This window comes from Chlamydotis macqueenii, chromosome 1 (genome assembly GCF_036417535.1).
Source record: "Chlamydotis macqueenii isolate bChlMac1 chromosome 1, bChlMac1.mat, whole genome shotgun sequence".
Lineage (NCBI taxonomy): Eukaryota > Metazoa > Chordata > Aves > Otidiformes > Otididae > Chlamydotis > Chlamydotis macqueenii.
Genome location: NC_141556.1, coordinates 63,711,378 through 63,732,113, shown reverse-complemented (window position 1 = coordinate 63,732,113; position 20,736 = coordinate 63,711,378). Strand labels below are relative to the sequence as shown.

Here is a 20,736-nt window from a genome sequence, read left to right as displayed (position 1 = left end):
ACCTCATCCTTAGTATATAAGTGGGAGTAGCCTGAGAGTGGGGCTTTGCTCCCTTTTGTTGCTTTTCTTGCTGCATGGTTTTGTTTCTGTGATCACTGTTTGGGATGGACTGAATCAGTCATTGGGATGTCAGGTGGTGGGAAATTGTGCATTGTTCATTTTGTATATTTTAGTATCCTTATATTTTGTTGTTATTGTAATTTTCCTTTGCTCTTCTAATAAACTGTTTTCATCTTAACCCATGAGTTTTCATTTCTTCCCATTTCTCTCCCCCACCCCTGGGGACGAGGAGGGTGAGCGAGCAACTGTGTTGTGACTAGGGCTAAACCACAACAAGCTTGTATTTCCAGCATGGTCAGCTGGCTTGTGCATGAAGAAGGAAATCCTTACACCAGTACGAAGGATTTAGGTATGAACAAGAGTATCAATTGAGTAGCTCAGAATTTTCTGAAATGAAGATGTAACTCTGAAGTGCTTCTGCAAATTTTGCCTCTTGGCTTTTATATGTTACTAGTAAGGACAAATTCTAATTTTATTTTGTCTTTTGGTGTTGGTGTTTTGCCTGGCATTGCCAAATGAGAATGTACTATGCGTTCTATTTCCTGGCCCTTATTTGAATGTGGAAATAACTTTATTGGCTTATGAAAAAAAACCACAAACATTCCACTTCATAGAAGAATAAAACTGTTTACTTCTAGTTAGTTCTAGAACTGGATATGGAATAGACTCACTACTATAAGAGAGATCAAAATCTTGTATATTGGTGAAAGGAACATATTACTGTTGGTGCCAGGGCTCAACTTGTCAATGTGAGGTGCTGTTGCCTACTTCTTAAAAAGGTGAGTACATGCCTCAAGTACAAGTGGTCTTTTCCCAAAAGTTGTTTCCTTTAATTAAGGAATAGATCTGTTTGTTTACTGCGCATTAGTGCTTTTATACAGTCCCCCTGAATGTAAATGTCAATGCAGTTCTTCACCTTAATTGGCTAAATCTTTGTCTTTGATAGGGTAGCATTGCATCTAATTCTCTTTTTCCTTTGATGCTATACACAGTCTTGGATAATGATGCTATGTGGAGAGGGGGACAAGGAATTGAGACGAAACAATGACAGCACTAAAACATGGGAAGATGGAACTTTAGCCTTTAAATATGGTCAGGTGATCAGTGAAATGATTTTGAGCAAACATCTTGTTCATCTGGACTAAACTTATATGAAACAGGCACTAGTACATTTACATCATGTATTTAAGAGTGAATTGCAATGCATTCGTTTCTGCGCTTGGCATGTGTGTGCTGAGAATGCAGGTGATCGCATCCCTGCAGTATGTGATGTCAGTTTCCGATGCAAACTGCATGGAAAATTCCCACGGAGTTGCTTGTGGACCATATAGCAGCTTGAAGCAGGAAAGTCTCTCTGAAGTTTTCCACGCCATCCCAGGGCAACACTAGTAAAATGTAACATGCTTTTTATGACACATCATATTAGTAAATCTTTTAAATAGTCTATTTTTCCGTTATGTTTTTTTTCTACAGCTAATGTGGAATTTGGAGACAGAAGTAGAGGGTATATGTGTTTTATATATTGGATTATTGGTGAACACAGTATAGTAAAATTCTATTTCTTAGACCACTATCCTGAGGAAGCTGGACGAGTTTCTTTCCAGTGTGAATGTATGCTTTGCTCTGAGCCTCTGAGAAATTAATCAGCTTTCTATGAACTTTGTGCACAATGATACTTTGGAACAAGGTTTTTGTTAGGAAGTGTTCTCTATCCCTTGGTATGCTTGTCAGCATCATGTATACTCTCATATGTGTTGGAAGAAAAACGGTAAATCTCTAAATGATTGTTGTTGGAAACTTAGTGACTGTATTGGAAACTTACTGTGTGCTAAGAGGCTGGGAGTAAAGCAGATACTTCCTCTTCAAAATTCTGTACAGACACAGAGAAACCCATAACTGACTGGGACTTCTGGTTTTCAGGTGTCTGAAAAATCAGAACTCAGGAGGTTTTTCTGTTCTCATGGAGATCTACAGGGGGAGTAAGCGCGGTCTTCTAGGTGAAAAGCTGGGTGGAGAGAGGACAGGAAGGAAGACAATGCAGAAAGAAATGGATAACGGAACAAAGAATACTTGAAGGATATTAACTTGTACTGTAAGAGTATGGAGTTTTACATTTGATGGTGCTTAGCTGGACTTACTCCAGTATGCCCATGTCTCATCTACTGGGGATCCCAGAACTGGACCCAGCACTCCAGGTGTGGCCTCACCAGTGCTAACTAGAAGGGAAAGATCACCTCCCTTGACCTTTTGGCAATGCTTTTCCTAACGCAACCCGGGATGCCATTGGCTGCCTTTGCCATGAGGTTGCGTTGCTGGGTCGTGATCAGCTTGTTGCCTACCAGGGCTTACAGGGCCCTTCTGTTGCAGGGCTGCATTCCAGCCAGTTGGCCTCCAATGTGTAATGGTACAGATTACCCTTGCAGATAAAGCCTAAGACCTGTAATAATGTGTACGTTCACTCTTGAATTGCAGAGATGTAATTTGCTTAGCTTACATCAAAACATTTTCATATAATCACTTCTTGTAGTATTGACTCCCGAAATGAAACACTTGGACGTATTGCTCTTTGGCAGGCTTCCTGTCTTCTCTCATAGAAACAATTAAGCAAAATTTGAGTCAGAAATTTTCTCCTGAAGAATTAATTCTGTGTTTTTCACCATAAGTGAACCATAATGTCTCCTGTAATTTTTACAGGAATGGTGATTATCTGTACTCTTTTCCAGGGGATCTTTTGCAGTACATCCTCTGCCTCCTGCTTCATACTTTTCTTGCGCATTTCTTTGAGTGTTCTTGTTTGAATGTTGTTGGTGTTTTGCTCACTGTGAAGAAGAAGGCGTTGTAAGAGATATATATATGCTAAAGTGAGACATAGATAAAATAATTTTTTCCCCACCTAAAAGCTATGGAGCTGAGTAGCACAAACAGTGAAGTAAAGATTACCTCAAAGTGTTTGTGTGTAAAATCTAGAATAAAAGATCTGGATTTGTGCTTTTGCAAATACTTTAGATTACTGTAGATAGCTTATGATAGAGCAAAACTGGTTTCAGTAAACTGGATCTGAACTTTTTAGAGTTTTAGATTAAAATCAGGGCACAAGCAATCCATGAGGTTCCTGGAATGTGTGGATGATAACTTACTCCTGGAAGTGGTAGAGTAGCCAGTGAGGAGGTGTGCTATGCTGGACCTTGTTCTCACCGACAGTGAGGGGCTGATGGGGAATGTGGAGCTCAAGGGCAGCCTTGGGTGCAGTGACCATGAGATGGTGGCATTCAAGATTCTTAAGGCAGCAAGGAGGATATGCGGCAAGCTCTGCACCCTGGACTTCAGGAGAGCAGACTTTGGCCTCTTCAGGTATCTGCTGGCTCAAGTGCCATGAGATACAGCCCTTGAGGGAAGAAGGTCTCAGGAGAGGTGGTTGATATTCGAGGAGCACCTTCTCCAAGCTCAGGAGCAATGCATCCTAACAAAGAGGAAGTCAGGCAAAAACATCGGAAGGCCTGCATGGATGAACAAGGAGCTTCTGGACCGACTGGAAAAAAAAAAAAAGGAAGCCTACAGAGGGTGGAAGCATGGGAAGATTACAGAGAGGGTATCCGAGCAGCCACAGATCAGATAAGGAAGACTAAAGCCTTGACAGAATTATATCTAGCCAGGGATGTCAAGGACAACAAGAAAAGCTTCTTTAGGTGTATCAGGGATAAAAGGAAGACCAGGAAGAATGTGGGCCCTCTCCAGAAGGAAACAGGAGACCTGGTTACCTGGGACATGGAGAAGGCTGAGGTACTCTTTTTTGCCTCAGTCTTCATGGGTGAGGGCTCTAGCCACATCACCCAAGTCACAGAAGGCAAAAGCGAGGACTGGGAGAATGAAGAATTGCCCACTGAAGCAGAAATACAGGTTTGGAAACATCTAAGGAACCTGAAGTTGCACAAGTCCCTGGGACCCGACGAGATGCCTCCGTGGTTCCTCAGGGAACTGGTGGATGAAGTTGCCAAGCCCCTGTCCATCGTATTTGAGAAATTGTGGCAGTCTGGTGAGGTTCTTGAGGACTGGAAAAGGGATAAGATAACCCCCAATGTTATAAAGGAAAAAAAGGAAGCCCCAGGGAACTACAGGCCGGTCAGTCTCACCTCTGTGCCTGGGAAGGTCGTGGAGCAGATTCTCCTGGAAACCTTGCTGATGCACATGGAAACTAAGGAGGTGATTGGTGACAGCCAACATGGCTTCACTAAAGGCAAATCATGCCTGACCAATTTGATGGCTGCCTATGATGGGGTTACAGCATCTGTGGACAAGGGGTGACCAACTGAGGTCACCTACCTGGATTTGTGCAAAGCATTTGACACTGTCTTGCATGACATCCTTGTCTGTGAACTGGAGAGACATGGACTTGACAAATGGACCGCTTGTTGGATAAGGGATTGGCTGGATGGCTGCACTCAAAAGAGTTGTGGTCAACAGCTCAATGTGCAGGTGGAGACCGGTGACGAGTGGCATTCCTTAGGGGTCGATATTGGGCCTGGCCCTGTTTAATGTCTTTGTCAGCAACGTGGAGAGTGGAATAGAGTGCAACCTCAGCAAGTTTGCTGATGACACGAAGCTGTGTGGTGTGGTTGATATGCTGGAGGGGAGGGATGCCATCTGGAGGCACCCTGACAGGCTGGAGAGGTGGGCCCATGAGAAACTCATGAAGTTCAGCAGGGCCAAGTGCAAGGTCCTGCACATGGGTCAGGGCAATCCCATGCAAAAATACAGGCTGGACAGAGAATGGATCAACACCAGCCCTGAGAAGAAGGACTTCAGAGTGCTGGTGGACGAGAAGCTCAACATGAGCCAGCAATGCACACTTGTAGCCTAGAAAGCCAACTGCATCCTGGGCTGCATCAGAAGCAGTGTGGCCAGCAGATCGAGGGGAGGTAATTCTGTCCCTCTACTCCGTTCTCATGGGACCCCACCTGGAGTACTGCATCCAGCTCTGGAGCCCCCATCATAAGAAGGATGTGGACCAGTTGGATAGAGTCCAGAGGAGGGCCACAAAGATGATCAGAGGGTTGGAGCACCTCTCCTATGAGCACAGGCTGAGAGAGTTGGAGCTGTTCAGCCTGGAGGAGAGAAGGCTCCGGGGAGACCTTGTAGCGGCCTTCCAGTACCTAAAGGGAGGCCTACAGGAAAGGCAAGGAGAAACTCTTTATCAGGGCCTGTTGTGACAGGATGAGGGGTAATGGTTTTAAAATAGAAGGAAGCAAATTCAGACCTGATATAAGGAAAAATTTTTTTTAGAATGAGGGTGGTGGAATGGTGGAGCAGGTTGCCTAGACAGATAGTAGATGCCCCATCCCTGGAAATGTTCAAGGCAAGGCTGGACAGGGCTCTGAGCAACTTGATCTGGTTGAAGATGTCCCTGCTTCTTGCAGGGGGAGTTGGACTAGATGACCTTTGAAGGTCACTTCCAACCCAAACTATTCTGTGATTCTGTGATTCTAAATCATTATGTCAAATTATATCCAGAATAAAAATAATCAGTCTTAGCTCTGATGTAACTCAACCCTTAAACTCTGTTTAGCTTTGTTCTGGACTATTTGAAGTTTCCATGTGGTCTGAAAGTTATTGTGCTTCATTAACTCTGTCTGAAGAAGATCAAACAGTTAGATTTCTGTAGATGAGATAATGTGTAAAAGTAACTTCTTGATATGTTATGGACTGCATGGATGCAGTTTTGGCCGGTATGCCCCTCTGGACCTGTATAAGCAGCTGAGAATCCAATAAAGATCTCTAAATTATGGACATTATCTAGTTGATTGAATGAGCTTATTCTACTTGCTGCTCTGCCAGCCAGCCAATGTAACATCTGATATTTAAACTCATTATCTGTGTATCTGAAACAGTTTGCTTCTATCATAGCTTAAATAGACGTTAATGTAATCAGCTACTCCATCTGTGTTTGAAATGAGGATAGTGAGCTAAAGATGACGAGCCAGTTTGCTCTCAGATTTCTTCAAAAAAGGAAGCGTCTGTCTCCACTTGCTATAGACTACAGGTCTATTTGCTTTGTACAAGTAAGGTATTTCAAAGCTATAGGAGCCATCATGTATTATTTTTATGTTGTGATTAGAAGATGCAGAAATTATTTTACTTACTAAAAAGTTCCTAGCAATGTCTGAAAAATATCGTAGGCTGGAGGGATAATTACACAATTGAGAAGCAGAGGAGTTTGAAAATGCCTTTGAGTTTGTTTTTGTTTTTTTTTTGTTTGGTTTTTTTTTTTTTCATAAAGGAGGAGAACTATTTAATGAGTTGAATTTTGAAGACAATAAAAGATTCATTTCAAGTACAGCTGCAGAGACTCCGAATGCTACTGTGAATGTTAAGAGTACTTAGTAGGAAGCTCTAGGAGGTCTTTAAAACCAATCTGGTTCAGAAATTTTTAAACTATTTAAGTGATATGCTGTATGCAGCGTAAGGAGCCAGTTAAAACGTGTGTAAAGCAGGCTGAAGGCAAGTTTGCTCTTGCTGCAGTCTGTGAAAGCAGCGAATCAGTCAAATAGTAATCCAGGAATAACGTATTTGCGGCAATAGAGTCTTAAGGTTGTGCTATTACTGGTGCTAGAATGTGGGAGACACAAAAGGATATTGCCTAATGTTGTTAGCAGAAAGTCATATTTTCAAATCATGCCTGTTGTCATTTTCCAATGAAGGGGCACAGTTTAAAAGCAATCATTAGCTTCCTAATCAATCCCCTCAGGCTAGGAAGCCATTGTGGATTTGTTACTGTTCACCTCCAAACCTTTTTTTATCACTATGCTAGAGAACAAGACAGATCTAATGGTGTCTACTGACAGTATTACTCAGGATGTCAAAAGCTTTACAGATTGTGTGTTGCATAAAATAACGCAGTACTGATAGTACATGTCATGCTTCGTGATCTTTTTAAACAGCTCATATTTATTAGGCAGCTGGGATAACCAGCTAGTCCTCTCTCTGTAGGAGGCTGCAGTCCATGCCCTTCTTTGATGAGGAGCAGCCAGCGCTTCTACCTGTTGAGAAGGAAATGGAACTGCTGAAGACATACTAACAAATTCCCAAATGAATTTAAATCTGCTTTTAATATACAGTGCAGCTCACCTAAAAGAGGTGGTTCACCTAATACCGGGTGTTGAAGAGATAAGCCTTTCTCTTTTTGTGAGACTTTGGTGTAGGTAACTCTGGAATTCAAGAACTGCTGTAAGTGAGTATGCAGGATCCATTAGTGAATTTTTTTCTACTCAGTCTCTAAAAAAATAAACCCCAAACATTAAGTCTTGCTGTTTCACAACAAGCTGGCATTTCTTTAATTAAAAGCAGGTAGATATCTTCACACTTCAGAATGGTCGTCATGTTTCTTTCAAACTAGGAGGTGGGAATCTAGCTGAAAATTTGTCCTTCTGATGTTGTCCTGCTTTATATAAAGCCATGTTTGATGTTGTTTGGAAATGTAGCTTTCAAACTGTTTAGGTTACTTGTTTGTTTTTCTAATCTATTATAATTACTACTGTACTTAATTGAATTATTGGAAAGAGGGTTTTGTAGGCAAATAACATATTGGTAGTGGCATAAAACCATGTCTGCCTCATACATGCATCAGCTACTCTTGTAGCTGGAGCTACAGGTAACTGGTCTTAAGGAATGGATAAAACTAAATACTTCATCAGAGAAGGAGTGGAATACCTAAAGGCAGTGAGACTAAGACAGTCTTAAATGCTGTGCTAGCTGACAAACCTTGGTTCACTTATGGCATCTAGTGCCACTGTATGCCTCTCTTAGACTTAGTAAAGTCTTTTCTGATATTGTGCAGGGTATACAATTAAAGTCTGAAGTTTTTCAGATGCAGGGAGGGATATCCCTTGCAATCTAACTAGTGAGCTATTGGCAATTTATTAGATCGGAGTAGTTCTGAGCGTGAGTGAATAATGAAGGTGAGGTTACATGGTAGGCCTGACTGGGTCTAGTGAGTTCCATTGCCAAAAGGGGCAGTCCTACTTCTCGTATCCCTCTCTCGAGGTTACATAGTCCCACTCCCTCACATTAATTGGCTCTGATAGTTGTCTGACTGTGCTGTAAGCTAACTTGATAAACAGGCAAAAAACTGGCCAGGTTAGTTTCTGTCAGATACGTAAGTGAATACAGGTTGCCTTGTAATTAGGGCCATTGCAGGGAAGGGGAGTTGGAGTGCTTGCCTGGAAGAGAATGAGTAACCTGCCTCTTCTGGTGGCTGCAAGCTGTTAGTTCAATGCAAGCTATATCATGTCGTTGCTTCCTAAGGTTTGTTTGTCATTTTGGGTTGAACCTCAGTTTCTCTTCATAGGCTGTTTGTGATCCAGTTAATTTCTTTCTTCTTTCCTCCGCTACCAGTGCCCTCTCTCATAGAAATAAGTAACTATTCTTTGTACAAAAGGCTCTTGCTACCTATGAGGTAAAACAAACCGGTTACAAACTGCACTGGAACTGGAACTGAAATTCGTGTTGGTTGTGGTCAAAGGACTTGGGATGCCAGTAATTCTTAAAACCACATCATACGCAATGTTTCATTAAGATGGCTAGAGACAGAGTGATAAGTAACACGAGTCCTTGCGCAAGTTGGGGCCGAGGAAGATTAAGACAAAAAACTAAGAATGTAAAAATTGAGGCAAGCAAACTTATAGACAATATATAACAACAACAACAAAAAAGCTTGTTTAAATTTTACTTTTTCCATCTTCATTCAGGAAGAGGGATGGTCATCATTTGCTATATTACAGTTGTCATATTTGCTTTATTATTCTTGAATGAGTGGAGGTTTAATTAACTTGTCTACTGCCTTCCCTTTTCCACCCTCTTGTTACCTCTATAGTAGTGGAGCTTAGCCTGTTTCTTCCTCTTTCTGTTAGATAAATAATGGTAGCAATTTCGGGTAGTAGTTTGTTCTCGTCTAGAATACAGCCATACGCAGGCACTCAGTTAAGAAGTCTTTTTTGAGAGAGCTATGGCAGCTGTTTTAAATGGGTTGAAGATTCTGTGGTTTGGTATGCTTTTTTCTTTTCTTTTTTTTTTTTTTTTTTTTTCTTTTCATAGAATCAAGACAGTGTGTTGGTTCTGTCTTTAAAACTTCAGTGATTTGAAGATATTACTTTAAAAGTGCTCCTCTTCTTTTTTTTTTTTTTTTTTTTTCCTTGGTTGTAAGTTTTGGGGGAGGGGGTTTGTTTGTTTTCTGGTTTGGGGTTGGGGTTTTTTGTTCTCATTTGTAAACACAATTATAACAGAATAACCCTATCTGGGAATTGAAATAAGGCAAATCATGCAAATAAGATGCAGTTACCTGTAAGGGACTTTTACTAGATTCTGGAATATCTTAGGAGGGAAGAGGTAAACTTTTGTTTGCTTGGAGTCTAGGGGAGGAGATAAAAATACATAGTGGAAAAACTTTCTTGAATACCTAGAAAAACTTTGTCATCAGTGTAGAGGTAGATAGTTAATTTTTGTTGACTGGCTTCCCATGTTGTTTATTTCAAAATGCTTCTAGCAGTTGCAACTCTACTAAGACACAGTGCCTGAAGTAAGATTGGGCTATTGTTTCTCCTTTAGTATGTCACTCTGGCCATGCTGGAAAAATGACTGGAGAAGGATGGGAGTCTGAACCTGCTACAAAGGCTTTCTGAATTTCTGAGCCAAGTGCTTTGCTTCATATGTGAAGGATTGCACTCCTTACTGGTTTTAAAGTGCTAAAAAAAAAAGTCATCAGGTCAGATTGATTTTTTTTTTTTTTTTTTTTTTTTTTTATTTTTCCTTTCCTATAAATTTTATGTCTTGATTCACTTGTTGGTGTCGTCCTGGTTTATCTCATCCTATCGATTTCACACTGAAATCAGGTCTTCAAATACCACTGCTGCTTTCAGAATGCCTTTTTTTTTCTATGCTATAACTGACGTACTGTTTAGTTTTGAGGTCTGCTGCAGTTTTCTTAAATTTTGTTTTTCTGATCTTCTTGAGGCAGCTTATTTTGCTAAAAACCACACTAAAATATCTAGGCTCCTTCAGACCTTCATTTCTGTAAAACAATGATTTTAAAAGGACTGGGGCAAAAATTAATTGCAAATACTCTTTTAAAGCAGCTTGATGCGATCAGTCTGTTGGGGAAGAATAAGTAGAAATCTCAGTTGACATAGGAAGGAGGGAAGAAATTGCATGTGTGCTTAATAGATGATACTAAACAGAAGGAATATGTCAGAAATACTTTGGTAATTTTAACTTGGCCTTCTCATTAAGAAGGAAATTGTCATTAGGAGAAGTACTTCTCTCATAAAACTGCTACACGTAATCCATGATGGTCAGTGCTATTATGAATTAAGCTGGACTCTGTGTCTCTTCCTAACAGTCTTGCATTGTAGTGAAAAGGTTGTTTGGCTTCAGTCTGTATTTTTGCATGTAAAGCTCTTTGGATTTTCTGAGCATGTACTTCTTTTGACTGCAGTTTGAACACTCGTTTTACTTTTTTGCTTAAATTCCTAATAGTTACATGAAGTCATTGTATAGAAAATCAGCTCTCCCCACAATCTTTTTATAAACATAGATGATTAGAGGGAAGATTATGCTGATTATACCAAATATTCGGTTGTCAAAGTATTTTGTAAAAGTAATGGCCCTTTCTCTCAACTTCATTCTAGCAATTTCAATAAATTGAACTATTTGTACTCAAAATCTAGATCTTGGGGAAAAAAGCATGTGTTCAGTTTCAGAAACATATTAAGTCATTTTCAGACTGGACTGGAATTATGGAATGGAAGAATCAATGTACAAATAATGTACGTCAGTGTTGTTTCTCTGAGATTTTTGGTACCGTGGTGATTATATTGAATACATGGCTACATCCCTAAACGTAGGTAGATGGTTTTGTGTATCTGTAACTGAACCTGTATCAATAGGTAACTTAGTAGCTTTGTTCCATTGATCATAATTTTCCTATTAGGTTTCTCCTTTTCAGAATCCATTCAGTGGAGCTGAGCTTGCTTTAACAAGATGCCACATACTGATTCAATTTATTTTAGCCTCTGCGCTTTGTGGGACTGAAAAGCACTGTTACTTGGGAGACAAATTATGTATACAGATTTTCTTTCTCCGTGGAAGAATGTATGTGAGTATTGCCATTAAAAGTGTCTTCTGTAAGGACTGCTCTATCAAACTTGAAATAGCTATCAAACTTGAAATTTATTTTTCTGGCAGTTTAGGAAGTCAGAGGAAGGCCTTTGGAAAGTCAGTCATGTACTTATCTGTACGTTTGCTTTATGGCGATACCTCATTTCAGATAAATACTACATACTTTAGAAATACTACATAATTTAGGGTTCGATTATGTTAGGGAAGTCTAAACATATGTAATGAACATTTGCATTTTGAGTGTGCAATGTGATTGGTTAATCTAAAGTAGATGAAGATCTCTTAGGACTTTGGAAGCGTCAGAACAGATACCTCTCAGCAATCCAAGGTCAGAGTTTTATCTGTATTATGACATGCAGCATTGTTATTTTTGAGATTTTTTGTATGTTGTAGGATCACGCAATATTGAATAAGTTAGTATATTTTGAAGTATTTTTAGAGTTGGCTTTACATGTCATTAAGGACTTGCTTGGCGGAGTGTATGTAAGTGACTGTGTATAAAACTATGTTTGCTATTGGGCTAGCATGCATATATTCTGTACAAATCTAAAAAAATGTAGGTTTATTTCTTCCTGGAGAAAATTGGTAGCTCTGAGAGAGGAATATTTGCTACAGATAACCATTATTCTGTTTTTCTGTTTTAAAAATTATTTTTAAAAGCGCATTTATGCATGCTATTTGAGTTGTGGTTTATACCAGTTTCTCATTTTTAAAAGGTGTTTTGTTTTGGAAAGTGAATATAGCGAAAACAAAAGCTCAGATATTTAGGTATTGAGTATTTTTTTTCTGTAATTTATTTTAAGGCAGTATGGTTCTGTATGTAGTGTATAGAAGTTTGTCACTTATTTAAAATTACCTAATTGCCAAAATAAATCCTTGTAAGCCCAAAATTACTAGTATTGTGATTCCAGAATTGTTACCATGCTTATCATGGTAAGACTAAGAGATAGCTGGTAGTCCTTGCACTTCCCCATGTTGCTTTATGGTTTTTGGTCAGCTTTATTACTACGTTTTACTGAATGCATTTTAAAGGGGTTGGGGGCGGGGGGGGAATCTGTCTGGCACTTGAGGTTCAGATTTTTAAAGCTCACTACATTTAAGTTTTAGACTCCTTCAAATAAACTTCATTTTTTTTTTTTTTAGCTGCTTTTGTGCTATTGGATGGTATGTAGTCTGTGAACATTGTTGTCATGCTATGACTTTGTCTTTCTTTTGCTGATGAAGTATTTAATATTGTCCCTGAATGAGTGACAGATGTGGCTAGTACTGTCATTGTTTTAACCTGTATATTTTGCCTACTTGGCATTCTTTTCCCCTTTGGAAAGAGTAGGTTTGAATTAAATGACTGATCAGAATTCCTTAAAATTTGCCAAGTTGACTTCCTACCCTATGCTTTTCTTTACATTCTTGGGATGGAGTAGGAGGAGCTGTTTTTTTGCATAACTTGCAAGCTTGCTAATTTTGACAATGCAATACTATCTTGGGTTTTGTTGCGCTTAGAGATTAGGGTTGCAAGTAGCAATTTCAGATGTTGCTGCAGGTAAACTGAAAAGTTTGCTGTAATACTTGCCTAATACTTAGAGTTATTTACTAGGTATGTTAATAGAAACTGTTCTCATCTGTGATGGTTTTAAATTCAGTAATAAGGCCTGATACTAAAAGGCAAGTGTCTGTATCTTTCTTATACATGTATATTGTCAGCATAAGATGCTAAACAGACATCTTTCCTATTGTTTAGCAATCATTTTTAGAAAGACAAAACAGTGTAGAGATAAAATAACAGAATATGTTGAAATATCATGTCTTGAAAATTAACATATAATTACATATTTAGTAAATATCTACATATAACTGTAATATGCAACATTTTATTTTTTTATTTATAGGAATCTTATTAGTGTTTCTAAAGCCTATCTGAAAAAGTGAGTTGAATTATGATCTCTCCCCCCGCGCCCCCCACCCCCCCCCCGGATCAGTTTGTTGAACTCACTTGTTATGTAGCTGCCTGATGGTTTAGATCTGGTGAGAGAAACAATGGATGTCCGTGGTCAGACAGTTGGAGGAAGGAGGGTGGGACATTTTCAGCAGCAGCAACTACACTCAATTTAGTATGGTGTGAAACTGTACCCTGCAGTAGTAACTTCAGTTTTTGGACAATTAAGACCCTCCTGTTACTAATGAATCTTTGCTACCTCCTAGAATTTACTTTACTATTTCCTCATCCCTGTTAAGACACAGTAGGGACTCACTATATCTTCTCAGCTATTCTGTGTATAATTGGAAATTGGGAAAGAATTTGGTGAATGTGCTCTGTCAGGCAATGGGAAACATGCCTATACCCCTAGTAATCGTGTATAGCCCTGTATTCCTAGTAACAGGGAAAAATGCTCTAATACCACTAGTATTTTTTCACTTTTCCAGGATTTTTGTTAATCTCATCCTACTGGATGTCAAGACGTGTGCTTTTTTCTTCTCCTTTTACTGGATAAAACCTGCAGTGCTGTCTGAGGCACAGCAAAGATTGTAGGTGCTGATGCAAGGGTAGACTTGAAGAGGACGTGCTGAGTTTCGGTTCAGAAATAGGGTAGAAGAGAAAGAAAAAGAACATTACTCATAGTGTTTATTCAGGGAGAATATAGAGGGATCTTGGAAAATGTAATTTTCAGTAATTTTATAGCTTGGAAATGATGCAAGGTATCATGCCTAATTCAACATGCTAGCAAGAATCGTGAAGCTGCATTTCTGCTGCACGATGACAGGAAAAAAGTCAGACTGTTCAGGTCAGACTGTGGAATACAAAGAGGTCTTTGGACCTGAGCTTTGTGTATCCCAAGAAGAAAGCAAGAGACTTAAAAACAAACAAACAAACAACTTTGGCTCAATTTTGAGCAGTGAATCAGTATCTGATTGTAAAACAGTATCTGTCTAATAATATATGCTGAAGAAGTAGTAGATGTTCCTGTGGTGATCTACCTTGTTTCCTCATCTGCTAGGTGAAGCTTAGAGGTACAAAGTGCTGGTGTTGAGAGAAATGGAAGCTACTGTGGGAAGCGTCATAAGAAGTACAATTGCATCTGGAAAGAAGAGTCTGTTGTATTGTTTTCCACATGCTCCTGAAAGAGGTGGAGAAGGAGCTTATGGAATGGAAGTGATGGAGGAAGGAACAGAAGATGGAATCCAAGAGGATGGTGTCTTGTGTATGACCCAGCTTCTTGACAAATTAACTAATTTTTTCCATGTTGAGGATGATCTGTTTTCTGCAGTCCTTCTATTAGATCATCGAGAATTGCTTACATGTCTCAGTTTTCAAGATTTATATTTTCAGTATGCCTTGTAGACAGAACATCTCAGATTCCTAGTAGGAATGTTTTACCAGCAGTTGATGATCTGGCCTGTCAGTCTTTTCAGCTGTGACAACTAAATTGGGAAAATGGACATCCAGACTTTACTCACATCTTGACTTTTGTAGTGCTGTGTGTGTAATCATTCTCTTTTGTATTTGGAGTGTTATAATGGTAGAGTATATACACTACTTGTTGTAAAATAGCTTTTCAAGTAGTGGTGTCCGCTTAAGGACACTGAAAATAAGGCCTTGAATCAAGAGTGCTTTGTTTTTTTCTTTTCTTAAACCTGGATTATTTCAGTCATAGCAACAGAGACAGTTAAGTGATTTAAAATGTTGTGGTCATGCTTGATAACATCAGAAACAGGGAAGTGAAAAGCCAGAGTGCATTGAGAGCAAGCAAGTATTAGATTTAGAAGGTGCAGCAGCTTGTGTGGTGACTGATGTGGATCTAATACTTGTTCACAACATCATGCTGCTGTAGGAGAGAAGAGGTGCCAGGTGCCTTGGGTGGCTTATTATGTACAACTGTGTAATCTTCAGGGATAATGCCTCCTGTAAACGTTTTGCACTTTTGCAATCTCCTTGTACAAGGCATTCCAGCATAATTGTAAAATAGTTGTTGAATCTGTCATACTGAATTATCTGTACTCATCTTATTTCTTGAATTCTAAAGTAATAGCAATACTGCAGTAGAGAGCAGCCTCTGCAGAATTTTTTTTCCCTGTTAAAGAAGCCTTAATTTCTCTTTGCAGTGGAGGTTCGTTGGTATCGATCAGTTATGTTAGATAGTCCTCACCTGATTGTTTTTGATTTACACTTGCTCCTTTTACATAGCTACAAATACAGTAATCAAATGGAAAGTTGAGACTAGTTAAAAATTGTTCACCTTCTAGTGAGACTTAAATCTGAATAATTGATTCCTTGAACTTTGAGTAGCAAGGGATTTCTTCATTTGACAGGGATGGGCATGTTCTTGTATATGAAAAAACTTAGCACTTCTACGATTCTTCTACTAACTCTTGCTGCCTTGCCTTGATACTAGACACCTCAGGGAAGTTATGAAAGTCTGACCACTTAGAGACTGATACCATGGAGTCTAGTTTTAACTAAATTTTTATACCTCGCTACTACTTCTAGAACCTTTTCAAGTAAAATTGGGCCTGTTCAGGCCTTCCACCTTCATTAACAGAATTAGAGATGTATTTTTGTGTAGTCTCCTACAGTTGTTTTTTTTTTTTACTATTACTGTATTTTACTTTTTATTCTGTAGTACTGTAAACTTTTCACCATTCCTGAGGATTAGTCTACACCCTTCCTGCAGGAGATGAGCAATTCAGAAACTAGGTAATATATACTAAAAGCACTTCAACTCAAATGGATGGCGAGGTGAAGGGTAATAATGATATTTTGTTCAGGAAGACATCAGTGGATTGGGAGTGTTACTGTGTTTGAGTATGTTAATGCTTTCCAGGCGCTCTGCTACCTCTTGGTGACCTTGCTTTGATGCTTGAGGTCTGAAGTTGCACTTACCACAGTAATTGATTGATTGCTAGTAGCCAGAACGATTAATGTCAGATTCATCTGTGTGTGTTGGAGAAAGGGACTCAGGAAAGTGACTTGTAATGGTGCGGTAGGTGATTGATATGCTCTGTGGCATCCTTGGTGATGCTTGTTCTTGCAGGTACTGGCTCCTCATTTGCCCTTTGCATCAGTCAAGTGTCTGCTACTAGATTCACTTCCAGTATCTCCCAGTTGGTGTTTTGTCTTTCCGATTAGCTCTGAGTTTAGAGCATAAATAGTAGACTGAAAATGTTTTCTTTCTTTATTGGATGGCTATTCCAACTATACTAATAGCATTCCAGTGTTGCCTGCTGTGTCTGTACATGAAGCCCCATGTGCATTCATGAAAGGTTATGGAATTAATCAAGTCGGAGAAAGTGTTCAGTAGTTAAGAATTTCTGCTTTATTTTCAGGCTATCTATAATGTTCCGTAAGAGACAATAAAACTAACATTCTTAAATAGAATATGACAAATGATTGTCAAAGAAGCTTTAAGGTATTTTTACTATACTTTGATGCAAAGTTCTTACTGTTAGTCAGCAAGATAATTTGATTGAGGTGATGATTAATGTATCAGATGAACACCAAGAAAAAGAAAAGGGATTAAGTGAAGTTTTCCCATGGAGCACTGTATTTCATTGAATAATTGTGCAAACTTGATCAAGATACAGGCCAACATAAATATCTTCAGCTGTTCAAAAATCAGAAATTTAGCTAAAATGGCGAGATTCCTAAGGATGTATAAAACCAGCCTTCTAATTTGAGGCTTTTAGAGTACACATTTTAAAACAGTTTTCTTACAATACATAGGATTATGAGTTACTCATCTATTCTATAAAAAGAGAGAGAACACAAGCAGAAGGAAATGGGACGTGCATTTTTAAAGACTGCTTCTGCCTTCCTTTTCATTTATGTCAGCTGAATTTTCGTATAATAACAATTCCTGTAGTTACAGTCTTAAAACAGATACTAAATATTGCAAGAATTGTGATGAACTGTGGCAGTGGAGTTTTGAATTTAGATTTTAAAATAGTATGTATATAAAAAAGCTACATAATTTTTAAATTCCATGTGGTATGTAACAAATGGAGTGGTAGAAGAACCACCTGAATCTGTTTACAGAGAATTCAGAATAGTGTACTTCTCCTTGATAGTTACATGGGAGATGCTCTTCAATTTCAGATTTGATTTACTCGCTGGTGCACTGTGAATGCTAGACTGTTTAGTATATTGTTTTGGCAGTGTGTACTGACACTTACTGGAGCACGCCAGCAGTTTTGGCACTAGGCTGCTAGGGAAAAGACTTCTTGTAGGTAGGTCATTTCAAAGCTTCACTGTTTAACCTGTCAATTACATTTCTGATATGAAACATGTTACCTGAATGGAGTAGTGTTCAAGTTCTTATGTTACTAGAATGTATTAAATATAAATACCTAGTTGTCCTGGTTTTGACTGGGTTGGAGTTAATTTTCCTCTCAGTAGCCGATGTGTTTTGGATTTCATATGTGAAGAATGTTGATAAGCACACTGATGATACGAATTGTTGCTAATGAGACCAAGGACACTGTCCGGCTTTCCAGGTCTTGCTAACACACAAGTGCAGGAAGCTGGGAAGGATATAGCCAGAACAGTTGACCCAAACTGGCCAAACAGAATGTTCCGTCCCCTAAATGTTGTGCTCAGTATATAATTGGGGGTTGGGTGGGGGGGACATCTCACGCTCTTGTGCTCTCTCTCCTTCCTTTGCTTGCTGCTCAGTTTCGTTTCTGTGATCGCTGCTTGGGACAGGCTATATCGGTCTTTGGGACGTTGGGTGGTGAGAAATTGTGCATTGTTCATTTGTATATTTTAGTATCTTTATATTTTGTTATTATTGTATTTCTTCTGTACTATTCTAGTAAATAGTCTTTATCTCAACCCAACAGTTTTTATTTCTTCCCAATTCTCTCCCCCATCCCACTGGGGAGAAGGAGGGTGAGCGAGCAACTGTGTGGTGACTAGGGCTAAACTACAACACTAATTTTGGTGTAATTGTTCAGTTGTGTAGTCTTGCTTCTGTATTATAAAGTCAGCAGTTTTGTAAGTGTCAATGAGCTTTTGAAAGAACTCTGCTAGGATTAGATTGTACCAGCAAGTAGGGATTACTTTTTTTTTTTTCTTGAGGACTTTGTGCAAAAGCACATCTTCTCCAATTAACCTCTACTGTTTCAACTTCTAAGAAAATGTAATTAATTTTTACTTTAAAATAATGTTATTTGGATATACAGCAGTGTAAATGCTTTGTCATAACTGTTATAAAGATCTTCAACTCTAATCCCACTTTGTTTTATCTGGGAAAAAACATGCACCGGGAAAACATTACGTTTCTCAAGTGCTCTTTGCAATACTTATTGCTATTTTAAGACTAAATCACTTCTACAAAGTGATTTGTGTGGTCACTTCTGTAACATGGATAACCAGTACTAGTAGCATAAAGATTTTTGTAAAGAATTTGAAAGTATTCTTCATTGATTTGTCTTGGGGGGTAGGAGTCAGTTATGCTTTTTGTGGGGAAAAGAAAAGAAAAAAAAAACAAGAAAAAAAATGTGGTATCTTCTATAAATTGACAGCAAATAGACTTCAGATTTTTTTTTTAAATCATAACTTTGATAAGGAAAAGTGCTTGAATGACTTTGCATAAATTGTTTCCTGTAGTTAAGATCAAAGCTTTTTGGGGGATAAGTGGTAATGGTATATATTGTCAACTCGCTTTAAAAGAAATTTGAGTCTTATTTCCTTTTTGGTTTTAGTTGTTTTTTTGTGGTTTTTTTTTTGTTTGTTTGTTTGTTTTATTTTTAAATAGCATTACCTGTTCAGTCATAAACAAATTATTACTTAAAATTTATGTGGCAACCCAGTTGTTGAGAAAATTTGATATCTCATTCCAATTTTGTAGATCAAGTGTTTTCTGGTAAAAAATTGAGATTTAGTTACTTTTTAACTTGAAAAATAAATCTTGCATATATTCTCATTAATATTTAAAAATATTATTCCAGCTGCGTTGGGGTAGAAGAGCACCATGCTGTTGACATTGATCTATACCATTGTCCCAACTGTGCAATTCTCCATGGACCTTCTTTAAGTAAGTATGGGTTATTCAAATTTTATTTTACACTTTCAGTCTACTTTCTCTTGTTCAGAAGAACATTAAAAGTGAGTCTGATTATTTAGAAGGTACTGGATCTACATGACTAACTCTGTACTGATAAACTCCCCCCCACAAAATAGAACAAACCGTCCTCAAAGGTTCCTTGATATGGAGATCCAGATAGAATAAAATACAAACTACCAGTATAGATTTGAGAAATCAAAGTGCACAGAGCTAGAAAAAAAGAACAATCTGGACTTTACAGAGAGTGAAAGAATGAAAATTAGGGAATCATTACTATTTTATTTTGGTTGGTGTTTAGTTTTTTTTTGTTTTAAATTAAAAAAAAAAAGTCCAAAAGATGGCTTAAGGTTCTTGTATGTTAACAAAAAAAATTCTAATACCTAGGAAGGCAACACTGAGAAAATGTAGGAGTTTGCTGTCTTACCTTTTTTCATGATTGTAGATTATATGCCACAACAGTGCAGTGAAATGTGAGAATATGAACTTCCAGTGTTGTTTTTTTTTTTTCCCTCTATTTATGTCTGTGAGAGGTACACAGCTCCGAATTTCAAGTTTCTGATTTATAAACGAGTTTCCACTAAGTTCCTCCTGCAATTTTGAGTTGCCACAACTGACTGTGAAGACTTCTTCTTTGGTTCTCCTTTCAGCAGATAAATTTGCTGTAGAGATCTGCAGTGGAAAGATGGAACAGTTTTTGTCTTCCTGTAACTACTGAAGGGATACTGCTTTGTCTAACTCCCTAGATTATTCTGCATGATTTCTGTTGTTGAAAGGAAACAATGTAAAAATTAATTTCATGTTTCCAAAAACGAATTAAGTTTCTATTTCCAGACATGAAAGAAGTTTGTGTGCACTGTGTGTCTTTAACCTCCAAGCACTGTCAGAGTCATTTGTGTTTTCTCATGTGTTTTGTTTTTTTTTCTCCTTGAACACCACGTAATGATTTATAGTCAGTGGTGACTTAATAACTAGAATCCTTTTGAAGCTGTGTTTACTTTACCATTTAGAAATAAGTTTAAAACCACTGCGCCCTCACTGGTAGTCTTGTGGAATATGAACAAAGTGATAAATCTTCAGTTATTGATGTAGTTAATGTATGTTGTGTTATATGTATCTTGTATCGTATGTGAGTTCAAAGTTAGCTGCTTTCAGGCTAGGGGCTAAAAGTAAGATAAATACTGTTTTACATGCTTGTAGTTTGTAGAGTTCTGGTTGTCATTTCCAGTTAAAAATCTGCATGTCTCTCCTGTAAATCAGAATACATATATCAGCCGTTTATTTCCCCGCCCTTCTGCCTGTTCTTTCTGTGGAATAGGGAGACTGGGAGGAGAAGTAGAAAGGGGATCATGTCTGACTTTAAAAATAATAAACTAGTAAATTTGAAACTTCTTTTCTTGATTCGGGAGAACTAGTGTGCTTCACAATGATGCCTGTGAATAACCTTTCTTGTAAT

General features: G+C 38.3%; 1 protein-coding gene across 2 annotated transcripts in view; it reads left to right on the top strand.

Annotated features, from left to right (window-relative positions):
• Nucleotides 1-20,736, top strand: part of KDM7A (lysine demethylase 7A) — a 69,825-nt gene that overhangs the window by 9,388 nt on the left and 39,701 nt on the right. For both annotated transcript variants that reach the window (XM_086754684.1, XM_086754675.1), the window contains exon 2: nucleotides 19,168-19,253. In XM_086754684.1, coding sequence (XP_086610810.1) covers nucleotides 19,168-19,253 — 86 coding nt within the window. The remainder of the gene's footprint in view (nucleotides 1-19,167; nucleotides 19,254-20,736) is intronic.